The sequence below is a fragment of the Hypanus sabinus genome, chromosome 5 (genome assembly GCF_030144855.1).
Source record: "Hypanus sabinus isolate sHypSab1 chromosome 5, sHypSab1.hap1, whole genome shotgun sequence".
In the NCBI taxonomy this organism is placed as follows: Eukaryota; Metazoa; Chordata; class Chondrichthyes; order Myliobatiformes; family Dasyatidae; genus Hypanus; species Hypanus sabinus.
Genome location: NC_082710.1, coordinates 15,070,164 through 15,086,874, shown reverse-complemented (window position 1 = coordinate 15,086,874; position 16,711 = coordinate 15,070,164). Strand labels below are relative to the sequence as shown.

At 41.8% G+C, this 16,711-nt stretch overlaps 1 protein-coding gene across 11 annotated transcripts in view; it reads right to left on the bottom strand.

The window, feature by feature from the left end:
* Positions 1 to 16,711, bottom strand: part of cast (calpastatin) — a 197,830-nt gene that overhangs the window by 44,504 nt on the left and 136,615 nt on the right. For all 11 annotated transcript variants that reach the window (XR_009512107.1, XM_059969426.1, XM_059969427.1 and 8 more), the window contains 6 exons: positions 12,951 to 13,046; positions 12,165 to 12,215; positions 10,058 to 10,183; positions 7,009 to 7,065; positions 4,259 to 4,348; positions 681 to 776 (listed from right to left, as the gene is read on the bottom strand). Coding sequence is in view for 10 of the 11 variants with exons in the window: in XM_059969426.1 (XP_059825409.1) it covers positions 681 to 776; positions 4,259 to 4,348; positions 7,009 to 7,065; positions 10,058 to 10,183; positions 12,165 to 12,215; positions 12,951 to 13,046 (516 nt within the window). In the remaining variant the exon portion in view is untranslated. The remainder of the gene's footprint in view (positions 1 to 680; positions 777 to 4,258; positions 4,349 to 7,008; positions 7,066 to 10,057; positions 10,184 to 12,164; positions 12,216 to 12,950; positions 13,047 to 16,711) is intronic.

Sequence of the window (16,711 nt, the reverse complement as noted above, 5' to 3'; positions counted from 1 at the left end):
TCAGTGGTTTGACAAAGTGACTTACTAACAGTTTCTCAAGAGCAACTAGGCATGGAAAATATAGCAGAATGCTTTGCAGTGCCAGTGATCTGGGTTCAATTCTTGCCACTGTCTGAAAGGAGCTTGTATGTTCTCACTGTGATGGCACAGGTTTCCTCCGGGTGCTCTGGTTTCCTCCCACAGTCCGAACACAGACAGGTTATTAGATTGTGAACATGCTTTGTTGGCACCAGGAGCCCAGCAACACTTACAGGTTGCTCCCAGGACCTCTTTGGACTATGTTGGCCATTGACACAAACAATGAATTTTACTGTGTGTTTTGATGTAAGTGTGACAAATAAAGATAATCTTTACCTTTAATGTTTAAATGTTGGCCTTGTACTTGACGCCAGTATAAAGAACATTGATTTGTTTATATAATCTATTTTTAGCAGGATTAAACTCCTGAGAGTCTTGACATACTGTATATTGATTACATTTAATTTGTTCAGTAATGTGTCATTTGTGATTTTGCCACAAACTAAGTTATTTATATTAGATCAACACAACTACAGACTTCTAAAAAAAAAACAAACTATTATATAAGTGTTGCCGGCGTTTCCTACATGGACATATTTTAAAGTATTCAAATAAGGTTTTGGCTCGGACTGCCTCCCTGCAAATTTAATTTTAGTCCAAACCTTTGAATCAGGCTCCTTCTTAAATCTATAATCAGGTGGTATTGTATCATCTCCTTCTCCCACACGTTCAATCAACTTCTTTGTTGCATCTGATTCCTAAAATTATGAAAAGTAAACATAAAACTGTAAATTTCAAGGTTCAATATCCATACATTGTGTTTCAATAATTTTTTTTTTAAAGTTAGTTGAATTATGTTATCTCTCGAGAATATGGTCAAGATGCTGAGAAAACCGGCTGCTAAGATCATGAGCCATTGGCAGAGATGAGGTGAGTAGGCCAGGAAGTCCTTTTGCTGAGTTTTCACCTGAAACTTTGTCCAAAAGAGAGGTGACCTCATAGAAGCCTTCAAAAGCAGGAAGTGGATGGACAAGGTGCTTGGGGACAGTCATTTCCCCAGGCATGGGGAGTCCAAAGCTAAAGGGTGCAATTACAAGAGGGAAAAGATTTATAAGACTCCTACGAGGTTAACTTCTTTTCTTGGAGGCTGGTGAATGCTGGGAATGAGCTGTCGCAGCAAAGTGGCAGAGGCGTGGAGAATCGCAACATTTGGGAGGCATTTGGATGGGTACACGAAGTCGAGGAGGTTGGAGGGTTATGGGCCAACTGGGACTAACAGGGAAGATGTTGTGATCAGCACTGAACTGATGGGCCGAATGGCCTATTACTGGGCTGTATAACTCTACAATACACATACGAATTAGTTGCAGAGCTCATGTAAAAAACTTAATCCTTTATTTTCTTTCAGTGTCAGATAGTGGCTGTTCTCCCTTCCTTCAGCATTGCAGGCACAACTATGCCCAGTCTGTGCCAGTGAGTTCCTTATTACTTTATTCTGCAGTGTTATTGTTTTACCTTATTCTAGATGAGTAAATTATAATACAACTGTCAGTAAACAAAGAAAACTGACTACTGATATCACAAAGAGCAGTGCAATAAATATCATTTAGATGTGCTTTGACAAGTAAATACACAGACATCATAACTGAGAAACAGGACCATTTGGCACATCCACCCACAATGCTCCCTTCACGTTTCAACCCCTTCAAAGTCTTGTCTGCACAACGCTTTAAAAATTTCACTTTTGTTTCCTCTCTCTTTAAATAGATCTACTTCATTGCTCTATCGATACTTTCTGCTGCCTCAGAAAAGTAGGGAGTATATTCAAAGACCCCACCCACCCTGGGCATTCTCTTTTCTCCCCTCCTCCATTGGTCAGAAGGCACAAAAACCTGAAGACACGCACCACTAGGCTTAAGGGCAGCTTTTATCCCACTGATATCAGACCCCTGGACAATAGGATGGACTCTCACCCTCACAATCTACTTCATTATGAAGCTGCACTTTATCATTTATCTGCACTGGATTTTCTCCGTAACTGTTACACTTTATTCTGCATTATTATTGTTTTACCTTGTTCTACCTCAATGCAAAGATTTGATCTGTATAAATAGTGTGCAAGACAAGTTTTTCACGGTATCTCAGTACATGTGATAGTAGTAAACCAGCATCAATACTGACTGAAGGGAATTCCCCAGGCAAAGTCATTTATTGCAGCAACAATAAAAAGCTACCAAGGCTAACGTTTAGACTTGTGCAGTGTGTAGTTGACCAAAGGCTCTTTGCAGAGACCTTCCAGTTTCATTCAAGTGTATCAGACGGACCGTTTTACACGCAGAACAGCAATATGATTCACAGTGTATGCTCACACTTGCCTAACACCGACAGCTAGGTGCAGTGTGGCTCCTCTGCACTGCTGATTAATTCATTACCGTCACTCAGTCCTCGGAGTGACGATACTAGTCCAGAGCCTCATTAAACACAGGATGAACAAAAGCTGACAGTGGATTTAAGCTTATTGAAAATAACACCTGTTACGTACTCGTGACACATGACAGTGGTACCCTTGTCACATGACTGGGGTTGAAGCTATACTGGACTTGAGGTACTGGTCTTGTGATGGTGGAGTGATGTCACTTTCCTGCCAGTAGAAATCATGTGACAGGTTTTTTTTAACAGGATATAAAAGGAAGACCCCACCCTATGAGGGGGGGGCAGTTCGTGGCGGGATTTTCCATGTTGACTTCATGCCGCTGCGTGATTTAATGTGATGACGCAGTTTAGTTGAAGGATGAAGTTTTTATCTAATGCCTGAAGTTTAAAAGGTCATTGCCAGCAGTTTCTTTACAGTACTGCTAGTTGAGAATCAGTGCAGAGTGAAGATTGGAGTTCGGGGGTTAAAGATCGAGGAGAATCGATTTTCGACGGTGAAACGGGTTCGACCTTGTTTGATCCTTATTCCGAAGGAATTCGTTGACTGTTCTCGTGTTAATCTCTGCGGGATAGCAGAAAAGATTGAGGACATTGTGATAAGGGAAAGGTCAGTGCCTTTAAGCCGTTACATTTCGTAAATTCTTCGTGGGAAAAAGTTCGACTTCGGGGACTGAAGCAAAGCGACGTGAAAGAGAATTTAAATCATCTTAAAAAGTCTCTCCCTTAAATGGACTGTGAGGATTTCAAACTTTTGGCAAAACTACTTTAAAGAACTGTTTTTGCAACATCGCTTTAAGAACTGTTTAAGCTGCCGCACAGCAGCTGAATTCCGGTTACGTTAGTGTTTGTTTACTTTTGGGGGGTTTGTTTTCAGTGTTTAATAAACGTGTTATTTGTTATATAAACCCTTGCCTAACTCATATATTTATTGTTGGTCGAATACGTAACACACCACAAAAGCCCACTTGCCAGAATTTATACATCTGTGGAGCAGAATTATTTTTGAAGTGCAGGGAACATAAAAACATGTATTTGCTGCACTAACAGCACACTGGCAAAGGGTCAAAGATTATACAGAATAACCTTTACTGGCTTCCTCCTATACCTATGTTCGTACTCTTCTGCTGCTGTTGTGTGTTCGACATGTTGTGTGTTCAGAGACGAACATCTGCACACCACTGTTGTAGTGTGTGGCTAATTGAGTTGCTGTCGTCTTTCTATCAGCCGTTCTCCTCATTGACAAGGTGCTTCCACCCACAGAACTGCCACTCACTGGATGTTTTTTTTTGTCTCTCACAATATTCTCTGCAAACTCTAGAGACTGTTGTGCATGAAAATCCTAGAAGATCAGCAGTTTCTGAGATACTCAAGCCATCCCGTCTGGCACCAACAATCACTCCACAGTAAAAGTCACTTAGATCACATTTCTTCCCCATTCTGATGTTTGGTCTGAACAGCTGAACCTCTTGACCATGTCTGCATGCTTTTATGCATTGAGTTGCTGCCATGTGATTGGCTGATTAGATATTTGCATTAATAAGCAGGTGTACAGGTGTATCTAACAAAGTGGTCACTGAATGTATTAGCAGAGCCTGGCAGCACACAGAGAGCTGACAGTGAAGAACATTGAAACACACATAGAAGGGTCTGTCTATATTAATCTTTCGATTCAATTAACACCTCTCTACTTGGGAGCTTACTGTTCCAAATAATACTTGTCTGTAAATTTATACTTGCTTCTTTAAGCAAAATATACAATGCACTAACAAGGCAGCTACTCAAAGTTCCAAACATATTTCATTTATACCTTCACTTCTGGGCCAGTGTATTTCGGAGCTGAATCATCAGGAGCCTCGGATGGAAGAGTTGCTGCAAGTAGGTCGAGTGGATCTTTACCCTTTGAAAACAAAATGCATTCCTTTAATTGTTGACCAACATCAGCTGGAACAGATTTTAACAGCAGCAAATGAGAAAATGCTGCATTTACTTTCTGTAATTTAACAGGTAAACAGATAAATCAGGTATTATGAAATTTTGCATAATAGGTATTCCAGGATGACACAGAATTCAGAGCAAATAATCCAGCATTTTTTTATAAATATAATGCCTTAGTAATGATGAGGATCAGAAATATAATGCAAACAGTACTAACAGTATTGGGGCTGCTGAGTGCAATCAACTAAAAGTAATTGACCGCACTTGGCAAGTGTATCAATTATAAACTTTCATTTAAAATTGATCGCTTTTTACATCTGCCCTGGCCACAAGGCCCATAACCACAATGCTTGCCCAGTCTTCAGAATGGATTCAACTGCTCCAAGAGAAATCTTCTCAAAGACATACAGGTTGCTTTAAGCTTGAAAAAATATCTGCACAATAAAAAGCGAAATCTCAGGAAAGCATTAAATCTTCTGTCACAGTTCTGTTAGGATTTACTGCGGCAGAGGAAAACTTAAAGCCACCATTCAGGGACTTAATAACAATTCTTCCTACTGTTTAATCCAAACTGAAAGCACATTATTGCACTGCATAGAACAGACCCTTCAATCTGTCCTTTTATATTTCTTGCTGATGAATTTAATCAGGTTACCACAGGGCACAGAAAGCAGTCAAATTTGTTTGAATTATCTTGAAAACTAGGAGCAAACAATTCTCGGAGCAAGTTGAATCGTTTTAAGCTTCAAGCAAAACATTTCTGCCTCTTTGATAGAGTGAAATCTGGAGAAATGGCCACAACTCTACAGAAGGTACTGTAAAATTTCTACAATACAATACATATATATAACGAGGGTGCCTAAAACTTTTTATGCATTGCACTCTACTGTTGCCATAAAATAAAACAATCATGACACTCTCCACCCTCACCAGTCCCAACATCCTTTGTTCCCGCCAGTTTACAAACTCAACTCACCGCTCCACATTGACAAATACAGTGATGTGCAAATGTCTTAGACACCTTAGCTATATATATACCTAAAGTTTTTGCACAGTACTGTAGCTCTAGGAGTGCATTCATGTTTGAAGATTAGAGCTGAAGAGAATAAAGTGTCCTTCCAGAGGTATCTAATATGCCCCTGCCCCTATCCACCTATCTTTGCCCCTTACCTGGCTTCACCTATCACCTCTAGTTTGTACTTCTTCTCCTTCCCCCGTCTTCCCCCTTCCCTTCCAGTCCTGGTGAAGGGTCTCAGACTGAATTGTCGGCTATTTATTTCTCGCCGGATGCTGCCTGACCTGCTGAGTCCCTTCAGCATTTTGTGTTTGGATTTCCAGCATCGTGTGTTCCAGTGTACAACACTTTGCCCATGACAAGGAACTGCCACCCTTCACATACTGTTGTGAAAGCATTCAGAATGGCAGAATAATTGGCTGGTATAGAGTCGTAGTAGAAAACATGGAAGAAGAGGGCAAACTGCAGAAAAGGATTACTACAACTACATGAACAGCAGATGCCTCAAGGATCAACTTTATTCACCATATATATTTACATGTATTAGGAATTTCCTAATGCCCTTCCCTTGGACAACATTGGTGGCATGGAGAGGGGAGACCTGCAGCTTGGGCAACTGCCAGTCTCCCATTAAATAAAACCTTGCCCAGGCTTGCGCCCTGGAAACTTTCCAAGGTGCAAAGCCATGGTCTATCGAGACTAACGGAGGCCTACATCAGGAATTTGCTGTGGTGTTGATCAGGCTGTGACATGCAACAAAAAACATTCAACAACTATAAAGAATTATATTAAAAAATAACATTTTCTTTCTGTTCTTGCACTAATTAATTTATTTAATTTTTCACATCCTTACTGTTACAGTTACAGTTTTTATTAATATGTATTGCTAGTGCTGCTACTGCAAAAGCACACATTTCACGATATATGCCAGTATTATTAAACTTGATTCCGAAGTTAAAGTAGAGATGTGGAATAAAATGGGCATAAATACATAAATATTAGCATGTATTTACAATGTAAACTGCATTAGTAAAAGTGGTTTGAAGTGTCTACAGCTCAGTGCAGTGACAATCTGACTAGAATGGTTGATCAGATTGGCAGCCTGGAGGAAGGATCTGTTACGGTGGCTTGAGGTTTTTGTTGTAGTAGCCCCATAGGGCTTCCCAGAAGGAGCTATTGGTAAAGGAAGTTCGCAAAGCAGGTAGTAACCACAATGATTTTCCCTGCTCGCTTCTTTGTCCTGGACACATACAAGTCCAGTAGTGATGGCAGACTGCAGCCGATGACCATGCCTCAAATGGAAGACATGAAGAGCTGACCCTCTTTCTCTTCCCACAGATACAGACTGACCTGCTGAATATTTTCAGCATTTTCTTTTATTTTAGATTTCCAGCATCTTCAGGTTTTAGTTTTCACTTTGTGCTTCCCTCAAGTTTTAATTGGTTTATATGAAAGATGACAAGGTCCAAAGTGTAAAGTGTCCTTTTACACTAACTATCCTGAATACTAGAGTCTTGTTTAAGTTGTCATTACTTCTATCCAATTGGGCCCATGACCCATGTTTCTGTTCTGAAGAGGATCAACTGTTTGCTTGACGCATCACCTACCTTAGCACCAGTTTGACTTGCAGACACTGAGGCAGCTGTACAGGCTTTCAATGGGGCCTGAATAAAATAGAGATTGCAATGACGCTTGCCGTTTCATTACTTCACATTCGACTGAAACAGAGTTCCAGTAGCATTTCTACCATCTTGTTATATTGTTATTATATCAATTGTAGATGCACATCAAATCAGAGACTCCGCAGAAGCAAAGTGGCTCAGAATGACAGTATGTCACAGGAAACAGCTTCCCCTCTAAGGAATCTGCCTCAGTAAAGCCGCCAGCACAACAACGACCCCACCCACTCCAGACATTCTCTCTTCTCCCCTCTCACATTTGGCAGAAGATACAAAAGCTTGAAAGCACATACCAGAAGGCTCGAGGTCAGCTTCTAGCCCACTGTTATTGGACTATTGAATGGACCTCTTGTCAGAAAAGGGGATTCTTGGCCTCCCAATTGCACACTTATCACTTCCTGCACTGCACTTTTTCAGTGGTCCTTCACTTTATTCCTCATTTTTATTCTCGCTCAACACACTGTGTAATGATCTGATGTGCATAAACAGTTTGCAAGACAAGTTTTCACTGTATCTTGGTACAAGTTGACAATTATATACAAATACCAATACCAAAAAAGCTGCTTAATTCTGACTTTATCCTTCCCCTAAATGCAGTTACCTTCCACAGCTGTTATTGAACTCTTGGCCTCACCCTGCCTCTCACAGTGCCCAACAATGACCCACAAGCCACACACAAAGAAGACTGAGACCTTGCTCTCAAAGTTCAAAGTAAACTTATTATCAAAATGAGATTCATTTTCCTGCAGGCGTTCACAGTAACCCAAGGACATACAACAAAATCAATGAAAAACTGACAATAGACAATAGGTGCAGGAGTAGGCCATTCAGCCCTTTGACCCAGACCACCATTCACTCTGATCATGGCTGATCATACACAATCAGTACCCCGTTCCTGCCCTCTCCCCATACCCCTTGCCTCCGCTGTCTTTAAGAGCTCTATCTAAATCTTTCTTGAAAGCATCCAGAGAATTGGCCTCCACTGCCTTCTGAGGTGGAGAATTCCGCAGATCCACAACTCTCTGGGTGAAAAAGTTTTTCCTCAACTCTGTTCTAAATGGCCTACCCCCTTATTCTTAAACTGTTGCCTCTGGTTCTGGACTCCCCCAACATCAGGAACATGTTTCTGGCCTCTAGCGTGTCCAATCCCTTAATAATCTTATCTGTTTCAATCAGATCCCCTCTCATCCTTCTAAATTCCAGTGTATACAAGCCCCATTGCTCCAATCTTTCAACATATGACAGTCCCACCATCCTGGGAATTAACCTTGTGAACCTACGCTGTATACCCTCAACAGCAAAAATGTCCATCCTCAAATTTGGAGACCAAAACTGAACACAATACTCCAGGTGGGGTCTCACCAGGGCCCTGTACAACTGCAGAAGGACCTCTTTGCTCCTATACTCAACTCCCCTTGTTATGAAGGCCAACATGCCATTAGCTTTCTTCACTGCCTGCTGTGCCTGCATGCTCACTTTCAGGGACTGATGAACTCGTACTTCCCATTTTCCTCACTTGACACCATTCAGATTGTAATCTGCCTTCCTGTTCTTGCCACCAAAGTGGATAACCTCACATTTATCCACATTAAACTGCATCTGCCATGCATCTGCTCAATCACCCAACCTGTCCAACTCATCCTGCATTCTTATAACATCCTCCTCACATTTCACACTGCCACCCAGCAACTGCACACAACATTAGATGAACAAGCAATCAATGTGCAAAAGTAGACAAATTCTGGAAATACAACGTTTGTACAAAAAAATGCTCTCAGGCATTCTTGCTCTCAATAGCTTTTTCAAACTTATACCAATGTCTCTAGTAATCAGAGACCTTTATAAACAGTTGAAATAATCTTGTAGTTAAAAATGATTACTCAAACCAAATATTTAAGTGTTAGAAATTATTGAACACAGTATAGATTTACCTCTGTTTATCTTTCCATCTGTAGTTGGTGACCCCTATCAAGATCAACACAGCTGCACTATTTACAAGGGCTGGAGATTTTGTGCTGCTGTGGTGGAGGGGGTTGGGTTGGGTTGTGGGAGGAAACACAGTTACTCCTGGTTCCTCAGTTTGTATGTCTGAGCTCTACACTTGTATATGGCAGGTGTCTAACAGTGCAGCAGGAGGGCTGGTCTCTTACATTTGACCAAAGGTGGACACACTAGAGCTAACCAAAGGCCATCTATCAAATATGGAGTCTGTTCAGCCAGAGCTGCAGTAGATATGATCTATGCATGTGACAACAATGAAGTCCCAACATCAGAGTTTGGAAAACACAGACAACTCTCCTTATCTGGATGGGTGTCTCTCAGCAAAGACAAAGTCAGACACCGATGATAAAATCCAGCATTTTAATTTTGCCAGCTGTCTTTGGGCATGTGAGGAAAATTGCATTTGAAGATCATGAACTCAAAAGATGCCAGAAAAGCTAATCTTGTATAAGGCAGCAGTGATCGCTGCCCTCTAGCACATCCTGTTGCAGATTTCTAAAGCAGCTTAAAACACCAATGATGTCTCCCCAAAATCCTCCAAGTTTACTGGGAGTACAGAAAAAACCAGTATCAGCACCCTCCACTGACAAATATTCCCATCATTAAGGCAAATACACCTATTCAGCTTCAGAGGGCAGGCTCTGATAATTTCATGCCTGACAACAGCTTCGTTCCCTGCTTTGGCAGAGCAGGATAGCAAGATTTTGGGTGGCACGGCCATGTAGTATTTAGCATAATGTCTGAGCTAAATGTCTGAACAGCGTCCCGGGTTCAATTCCTGCCTTGTATCCCCGCGACCGGATGGATTTCCCCCAGATGCTCTGGCTTCTTCCCACATTCCAAAGATGTATGGGTTAGTAGTTTAACTAAGTATATTTGGATGGTGGGCGGCTCATTGTACCTTACAGCCTGTTACCATATTGTATGTTTAAACATATAAATCAATAATAAATACTATATAAGGTGAGAGTCATACCTCCTTCCGCACGGAGGGCGGTGCTGCAGACTGTGATGTTGTAGCCGAGCATTTTGAAATTGGAGCAACAGAGCTTTGGACAAAATCTGCAGAAAGAGACTCCAGGACATCGTTTTCAGACAAAACCTATAACGATATTATCAACATTGTAAAACCAGCTGAAGTCAATGGCCTTACTTCCTCAATTTTTTTAAAAAATCTTAACTTACAGGAATTGCCATTAACCACAATTTCTCCTTTTTCAAGTTGTGGAAATGATAGAATCAGAAACAGGATCACAATTGGGCTTAAAATCACTGACATATGACACGGAATTTGTTGTTTTTCAGCCACAGTACAGTGCAGTACATAAAATGTATGATAAATTACAATAAATATATATAAAGCATTGAATAAGTGTTGCAAAAAGAGAGCAAAATAGTGAGGTAGTGTTCATGGGTTCACTGTCTGTTCAGAAATTTGATGGTGGAGGGGAGGAAGCTGTTCCTGAAATGTTGAACCTGTGTAATAATGAAGTAATACGAACGAGGAGGGCATGCCCTGAGTGGTAGGGTCCTAATGATGGTTGCCAGCTTTCTGAGGCATCCCTTCTGTAGATTCCTCGATGTTGGGGAAGTTACTGCCCCTGAGGGAGGTGGCTGAGTTTGATACCCTCTGCAGTTTTTTCCGGTCCTGGGCTCTCCATACCAGATGGTGATACAACCAGTTAAAATGCTCTTCATGGTAGTTACCTCAGTCAATGGCATTTAGTGCAAGGAAAGTGTGGGCACTCACTCACAGTTCTACTCTTCTGATGGGTTCAGCTAAACCTATGTTCCTAGAAGACACTGCCGCAGATATTCGAGTTCATAGCGAAGGTCACTGTAACACGAGGTGCCCACGTTACAATTCGCTCCAATCATGAGCTCTCTTTATAAGCCAAACTGTTTGAAAATGAGCAAAATGTCTGTACGTGAGAATCATAGAAACAGTTGTGAGCAATTGTCAGCCGCTAAACTGTCTCATTGCCAGCGAGTCAGGTCCCAGCTCTGTTCGACTCAGCCCAGTCCCTGGGGATGGTGGGAAGAGAAAGCACCATTGACTTAAAGCACTCAGTCATATAATCATGTGTTCGAAACCCGAGGGATACCTCAAGTAAGTCTAACAAGCCATTTCTTGGTATATTGACCCAAACAATGCATTTCACCGTACATTTTGATTTACATGTGACAAATGTAGCTAATCTTTATAGGAATATAAGATGAGATGTAATTTTCTCTAGATGGTAATGCACTCTATTTAATCAATAAATTTACCAAAAACAGAACTTGTCAATAAGTCTTAGCATTTTTTTATTTTTAATGTTTTTGATACCTATGGTAATAGAAAGAAACTTTCCACAAATAGAATAGTGCAGATGCTGCAAAGCTGTAATTAAAAACAGGAAATGCTCAAAAACTTTTCCAGGCTGAATATTGCAGGCATTTTGGATGAAAGAGAAATGCAGAAATGGAGGGCTGCATGGGAGGGAAGGGTTAGATTGATCTGGACGTAGGTTAAAAGAACATTATGGGCCGAAGAACCTGAACTGCTGTGTACTGTTCTATAGTCTATATGTTCTGTTTGTATTATTAAGATTTTTGTTGGTATAGAAAGCATGGGATTTTCATAGAGGAAAATTTATTTTTCTCATCTTGTCAGTGCAACTGTTCCAGATACATTTACAATGCTCTCACCTTCAACTTGTGAAGGATGAAAAAAGTGCCAATCACTTCCAGTTTTAGAAAAATTATATCGGCCCAAAACATCAACTATCCGTTCATTTCCATGGATAACAGCTGACCTGCTGAGTTGCTCCAGCATTTTGTCTGTGTTGTTCTGGAGTACAAATTCAGAAAATGGGTGGCTGAGCAATGCAAGGGGGGCTGGAAATGAGCACTTTTAACCTACATCTACTCCTTCCTTTGGCCTTGCAATGGTACAAAAGAGGACAAAAGTTCTCCCAGCCACTTGGGGCAGAAAGTCCTTTTTGGAAGCTTTTGTATCAAACATGCAGACATTGCAAGGATTAGATCCCACAAGGTTTTAGGTGAATGTTAAGAAAAATAATTATAACTTTTTTCATTACCTTTGGTTTTGCTTTTGCATCAGTGATGGAAGGGCCCAAGCTGGCTTTACCCTGTTTCAAATAAACAGACACCATCAGATTGGTTTTGGATGAGACAGTATTTATCAAACAATAAAATAGCAACAAATATGACAAGACAAGTCAACATTCATTGATGGACAACGGTACCATGAACCACTGCAGAAGAAGAATTAATCAACGATGTGTACTGATTTTAGTTTCAATCATTCAGCAACCTTTGTCTTTTGTCATGTGCGACAGCAAGAGAGTTTCTACTATTGCAAGAGAATTTCATATCTCTTTTGGAATATAGACCTTGTTGGGTTTTTTTTGTATGTGCTTTATGTGGAACACTTTTAAAATACAAAGTTATTAAAACATTGGGTGGTGGGGTGGAGATACGTCTCTACCAAAGAACGTGCTCCTTCCCTGCGCTAGCCTGCAGGTCATCCTTGGGCAAGGTGTAGCACCAGCTTCACCACCACCCCCTCCCCCAGCACCCGATCAGGGTCACATGAAGGTATGGGAGCAGGTGGTGGATGGTCTATGAGCAGCTGGTGCACATCACAAGTCCTGGTTATGTGACCACTGACGCCAGGCAGACAATCTCTGAAGAGCATTGATAATGGCTGGGGTCACCCATCTTGTAAAGACACTGCCCAGAAGAAGGCAATGGCAAACCACTTCCGTAGGATTTGCCAAGAGCAATCACGGTCACAGATAATGATGTCCTACGTCATATTAAGATAAGTTTGTAACTTCACGCAACGTGATTGCTGGACCAACCTTAGGATCAGGCTGCTCTTTAAATCTGTAATCAGGTGGTATGGTGTCTTCACGTTCTCCCACTCGTTCACCCTTCTTCTTAGTAACTTCTGCTTCCTGAAATCATGAGAAACAAAAATAATGTAGACCAAATCTGCAACAATATGATGATTCATGCCCTCTGTTTCATTGGAATGTTTACAAAGATAAATGAAATCGAGCCAGCCCTCCAAAGTTATTCATGGCAGTGAAAAAGCTTTCTGTGCTTGATAGAAAATGCTGTCGATTTCCCCCTCCTTACCCTTCTTGCCAAGTTGAAATGCCCCGTAATGAAAGATCCTAATATCTTTGAAACCCATCCCCCCAGCAAACTCAGTTCCCAAGCCACTAAATTCCCTATCTGTCTGACATCCGTCTCAATGTGAATCCAGACTGTTCATAAACTTGGTGATAATGATCAGCTTTATTTGTTACATGAACAGTGAAAAGCATTGTTCACTTCAAACCAAATCAGTGAGGACTGTGCTGAAAAAGTGTCACAACACTTCCACCATCAACATAGTATGCCCACAACTTACTAACCCTAACCCATACATCTTTGGAATGGGGGATGAAACCAGAGCACCTGGAAGAAACACACAGCCACAGGCAGAACGTAGAAACCGCTACGCTATCGTGTCGCTGCCCACCTCATCTCCAGTTGAAGAATGTTTGTCTTAGTTGGTGGGCATTAACTGCACTATCATTAAATCCACAGAGTTCTATCTCCACAAAACCTCTTGATTCTTCTCCTTCGCCAGTTAATCTGATGCCTTCATTACAGTGCTTGTAAAGTAATACTGTCTACCAAAAATGAGGATTTCTAAAGTGACATTACAGGAGCAAAACATCCCAAGAAACTTCAATAAGGTACAATTACAGAGCATTTCAGAGTCACAGAAGGTAGCATGAAAACAAAGCTGATAGTTTTATATCTCTGTTCCTCCCCAACCTCGACAATTGAATATTCAAACTCATTTGCAGATGACATTGCCACGAGCACAATGAAATAGAGTTATCAACTCAAGCTTCTCCAACCGGAAGCTGTCCTTAATGATCAAATTTTCAGTACGTTTGTACATGTTGCACTTATGTGACTCAGTAAGAAATTCTCTGCATTAAAACTGTTACACACTGTCTTTGGATGTTTTACATAGATCATAGAGCACAGTATCAGGCTTTCAGCCCACAAGGTTGCACTGGCCCTTTAACCTACTCCAAGATCATTCCAACCCTTCTCTCCTACATGGCATTCCATCTTTTTCCTTCATCCATATTCCTATCTAATAGTCTCTTAAATGACCTTAATGTATCTATCTCTATCCCCACCCTGGCAGCACGTTTTACATACCCACCACTCTCTGTGTAAAAAAAAACTATGCCTAACATACCGCCTTTACTCTCCTCCCAACATCTTAGTGCTATACCCCTTGTATGAGCCTTTTCCACACTGGGAAATAGTCTCTGGCTGTCCACTCGATCTACACCTCTCATCACCCTGTACACCTCCATCATGTCACCCCTCATCCCCTTCACTCCAAAGAGTGAAGCCCAAGCTCACTTAACCTTTCCTCAAGAGACATGCTCTCCAATCCAAGCACATAAATCTTTTCGACAAATTCTCCAAAGCTTCCACATCCTTCCTCTAATGCGGTGACTAGAACTGAACACAATAACCCAAGTGTGATCTAAGCAATGCTTATAGAGCTGCAACGTCACCTCATGACTCTTGAACTCAAACACTGCACAAAGGAGATGGTGCTGGACTTTAAGCCTGCACTGGGCCCTGTTAACTTTTGATGGTGATGATGAGGATGTGGTGAGGCCCTACAAGTTCAGACTTGAGTGGAGCACCAACACGGGGGCTGTGTACAAGAAAGGCCAGAGATGCCTTTACTTCCTGAGGAGACTGAGGTCCTGTGGAGTATGCAGGCCCCTCCTTCACCCATTCTATCATTCTGTGTTGCCAGCACAATCTTCTACACAGTGATGTGCTGGGGCAAAGGCATCAACACGAGAGATGCCAAGAGGCTCAATAAACTGATTAGAAAGGCTGGCTCTGTTATAGGAGTCAAACTGGACACACTGGAGGCTGTATTAGAACGAAGAACCCTACGGAAAATCCTGGCAATTGTGCACAAGGTTTCTCACCCTCTGCGTGCAGAACAGAGGAACAGAGGAGCACTTTTAGTAATAGACTAAGACAACTTTGCTGATCCAAAGAGTGCTATGAGGTCATTCTTACCCTTGGCCATTAGGCTCTATAATGAGTCAACTTATAACCAGGGAACTGATGACCCTGTCCTGTTAGACTGTTTGAGGTAACTTTGTTTTTCATTCTTTCTTACTTCTCTTGTAATATTTGTATATCTGTGCACTTGTAATGCTACTGTGACACTAATCTCCTTTGTGATCAATAAAGTATCTGTCTATCTTCTGAAGGCCAACATGACAACCCCAATCAACTTGAGCTGGTATTTTAACATTTTAAAGTTAGAAGAGAAATGCCTGCTTGTTATAGTTAGTGTAGAATATTGCAAAAATGAATTCATGGCATGTTGCTGTTGTATGGAGCCTGTTTATTGGAGTAGGGCGTAGGTAGAATAGTGTTAACAATAGATCAGTACCTGCCCAGGGATTCCAGTACATCTTAATGTGTTTGCCCTGTGGGGCAACAACAGCCATTCTTTCAATACCAGCGGGCAGTAAACATCACTGATACTTGGCTAGGGCAGCACATTTGGCTTCAGAGACAGTGATCATCTCGTTGGATTTGGTTTCAAACCGGTCATTTATTTTCAAAGTCCTCTTCTCACAGGTAGCCAAGGCTGTGCTGTAGATGTTGTGCCACCGAAGTTCCCATTTGTCTGTGACTGAGTTTCCAGGCCGCTGGGCACTCAGTTCTTTCTCAAAGGACTTAGCAAACTGGTCCAGCAGGTCCGGGTGAGACAACTAGCTGACATCAATGTGCAGGTTCCCTTCTTGTTTAGCGCGATGGAATTTCTTTGACTACACCAGCATGCGGTCTGTGTCGCAGTCTACACTATTGTAACCATCAAGTGTGTAAACATCACAGCTCAGTGCATCAGGTGCAAGTGACAGGGTGTGCCGTGCTATGGGTGGAGTGACAGTAGGAGTATGGGGGTGGGGTTAGCAATAGAGTCCAAGGAGACGTGAATGGATGGATGCAGGTGGACAATTAAAAAGTGAGGGTAAAGGAAAAATTCAAAGTTCAAAGTAAATTTGTTCTCAAAGTATGCACTGTATATGCCTCCAAATACTACCCTGAGAATCAGAGTAATAGAACGTGTATTGCAATGCTTTTTTGTAATTAGGACAATAGTTTGGCTGTCCATTTTATCCTGCAATGACAGCAGGAAACCTGTGTGGGAGAATTTCTAAAGTTGAAAAGCCCTGGGACAGTTCCAGTCTCTCAAGTCCAGAACCAGTGGGTATGAGTAGTCAACACAACTGGGGTCTTCCTTGGTTGAAGTGGAGGACCATGATTTCTTCTGTGCTTTGTCATACACTTCGCTCTCCACAAAGCATCGCAGAACCACCTTCCTGGCCATTGGATCTCACTGTTGGTCTCATCTGCTCAGACTGTTGGAGCTAGAGCAGGCCAGTCACCATCTCACCAGGGTATGAGGCCAGCCGGCTCCCTCACCCGGTTTAGCCTGCCCGTCGAAGGGGTGTGTCCACTGCTGCATGCAAACAGCTACCTGGAGCTACAGGTAAGAGCT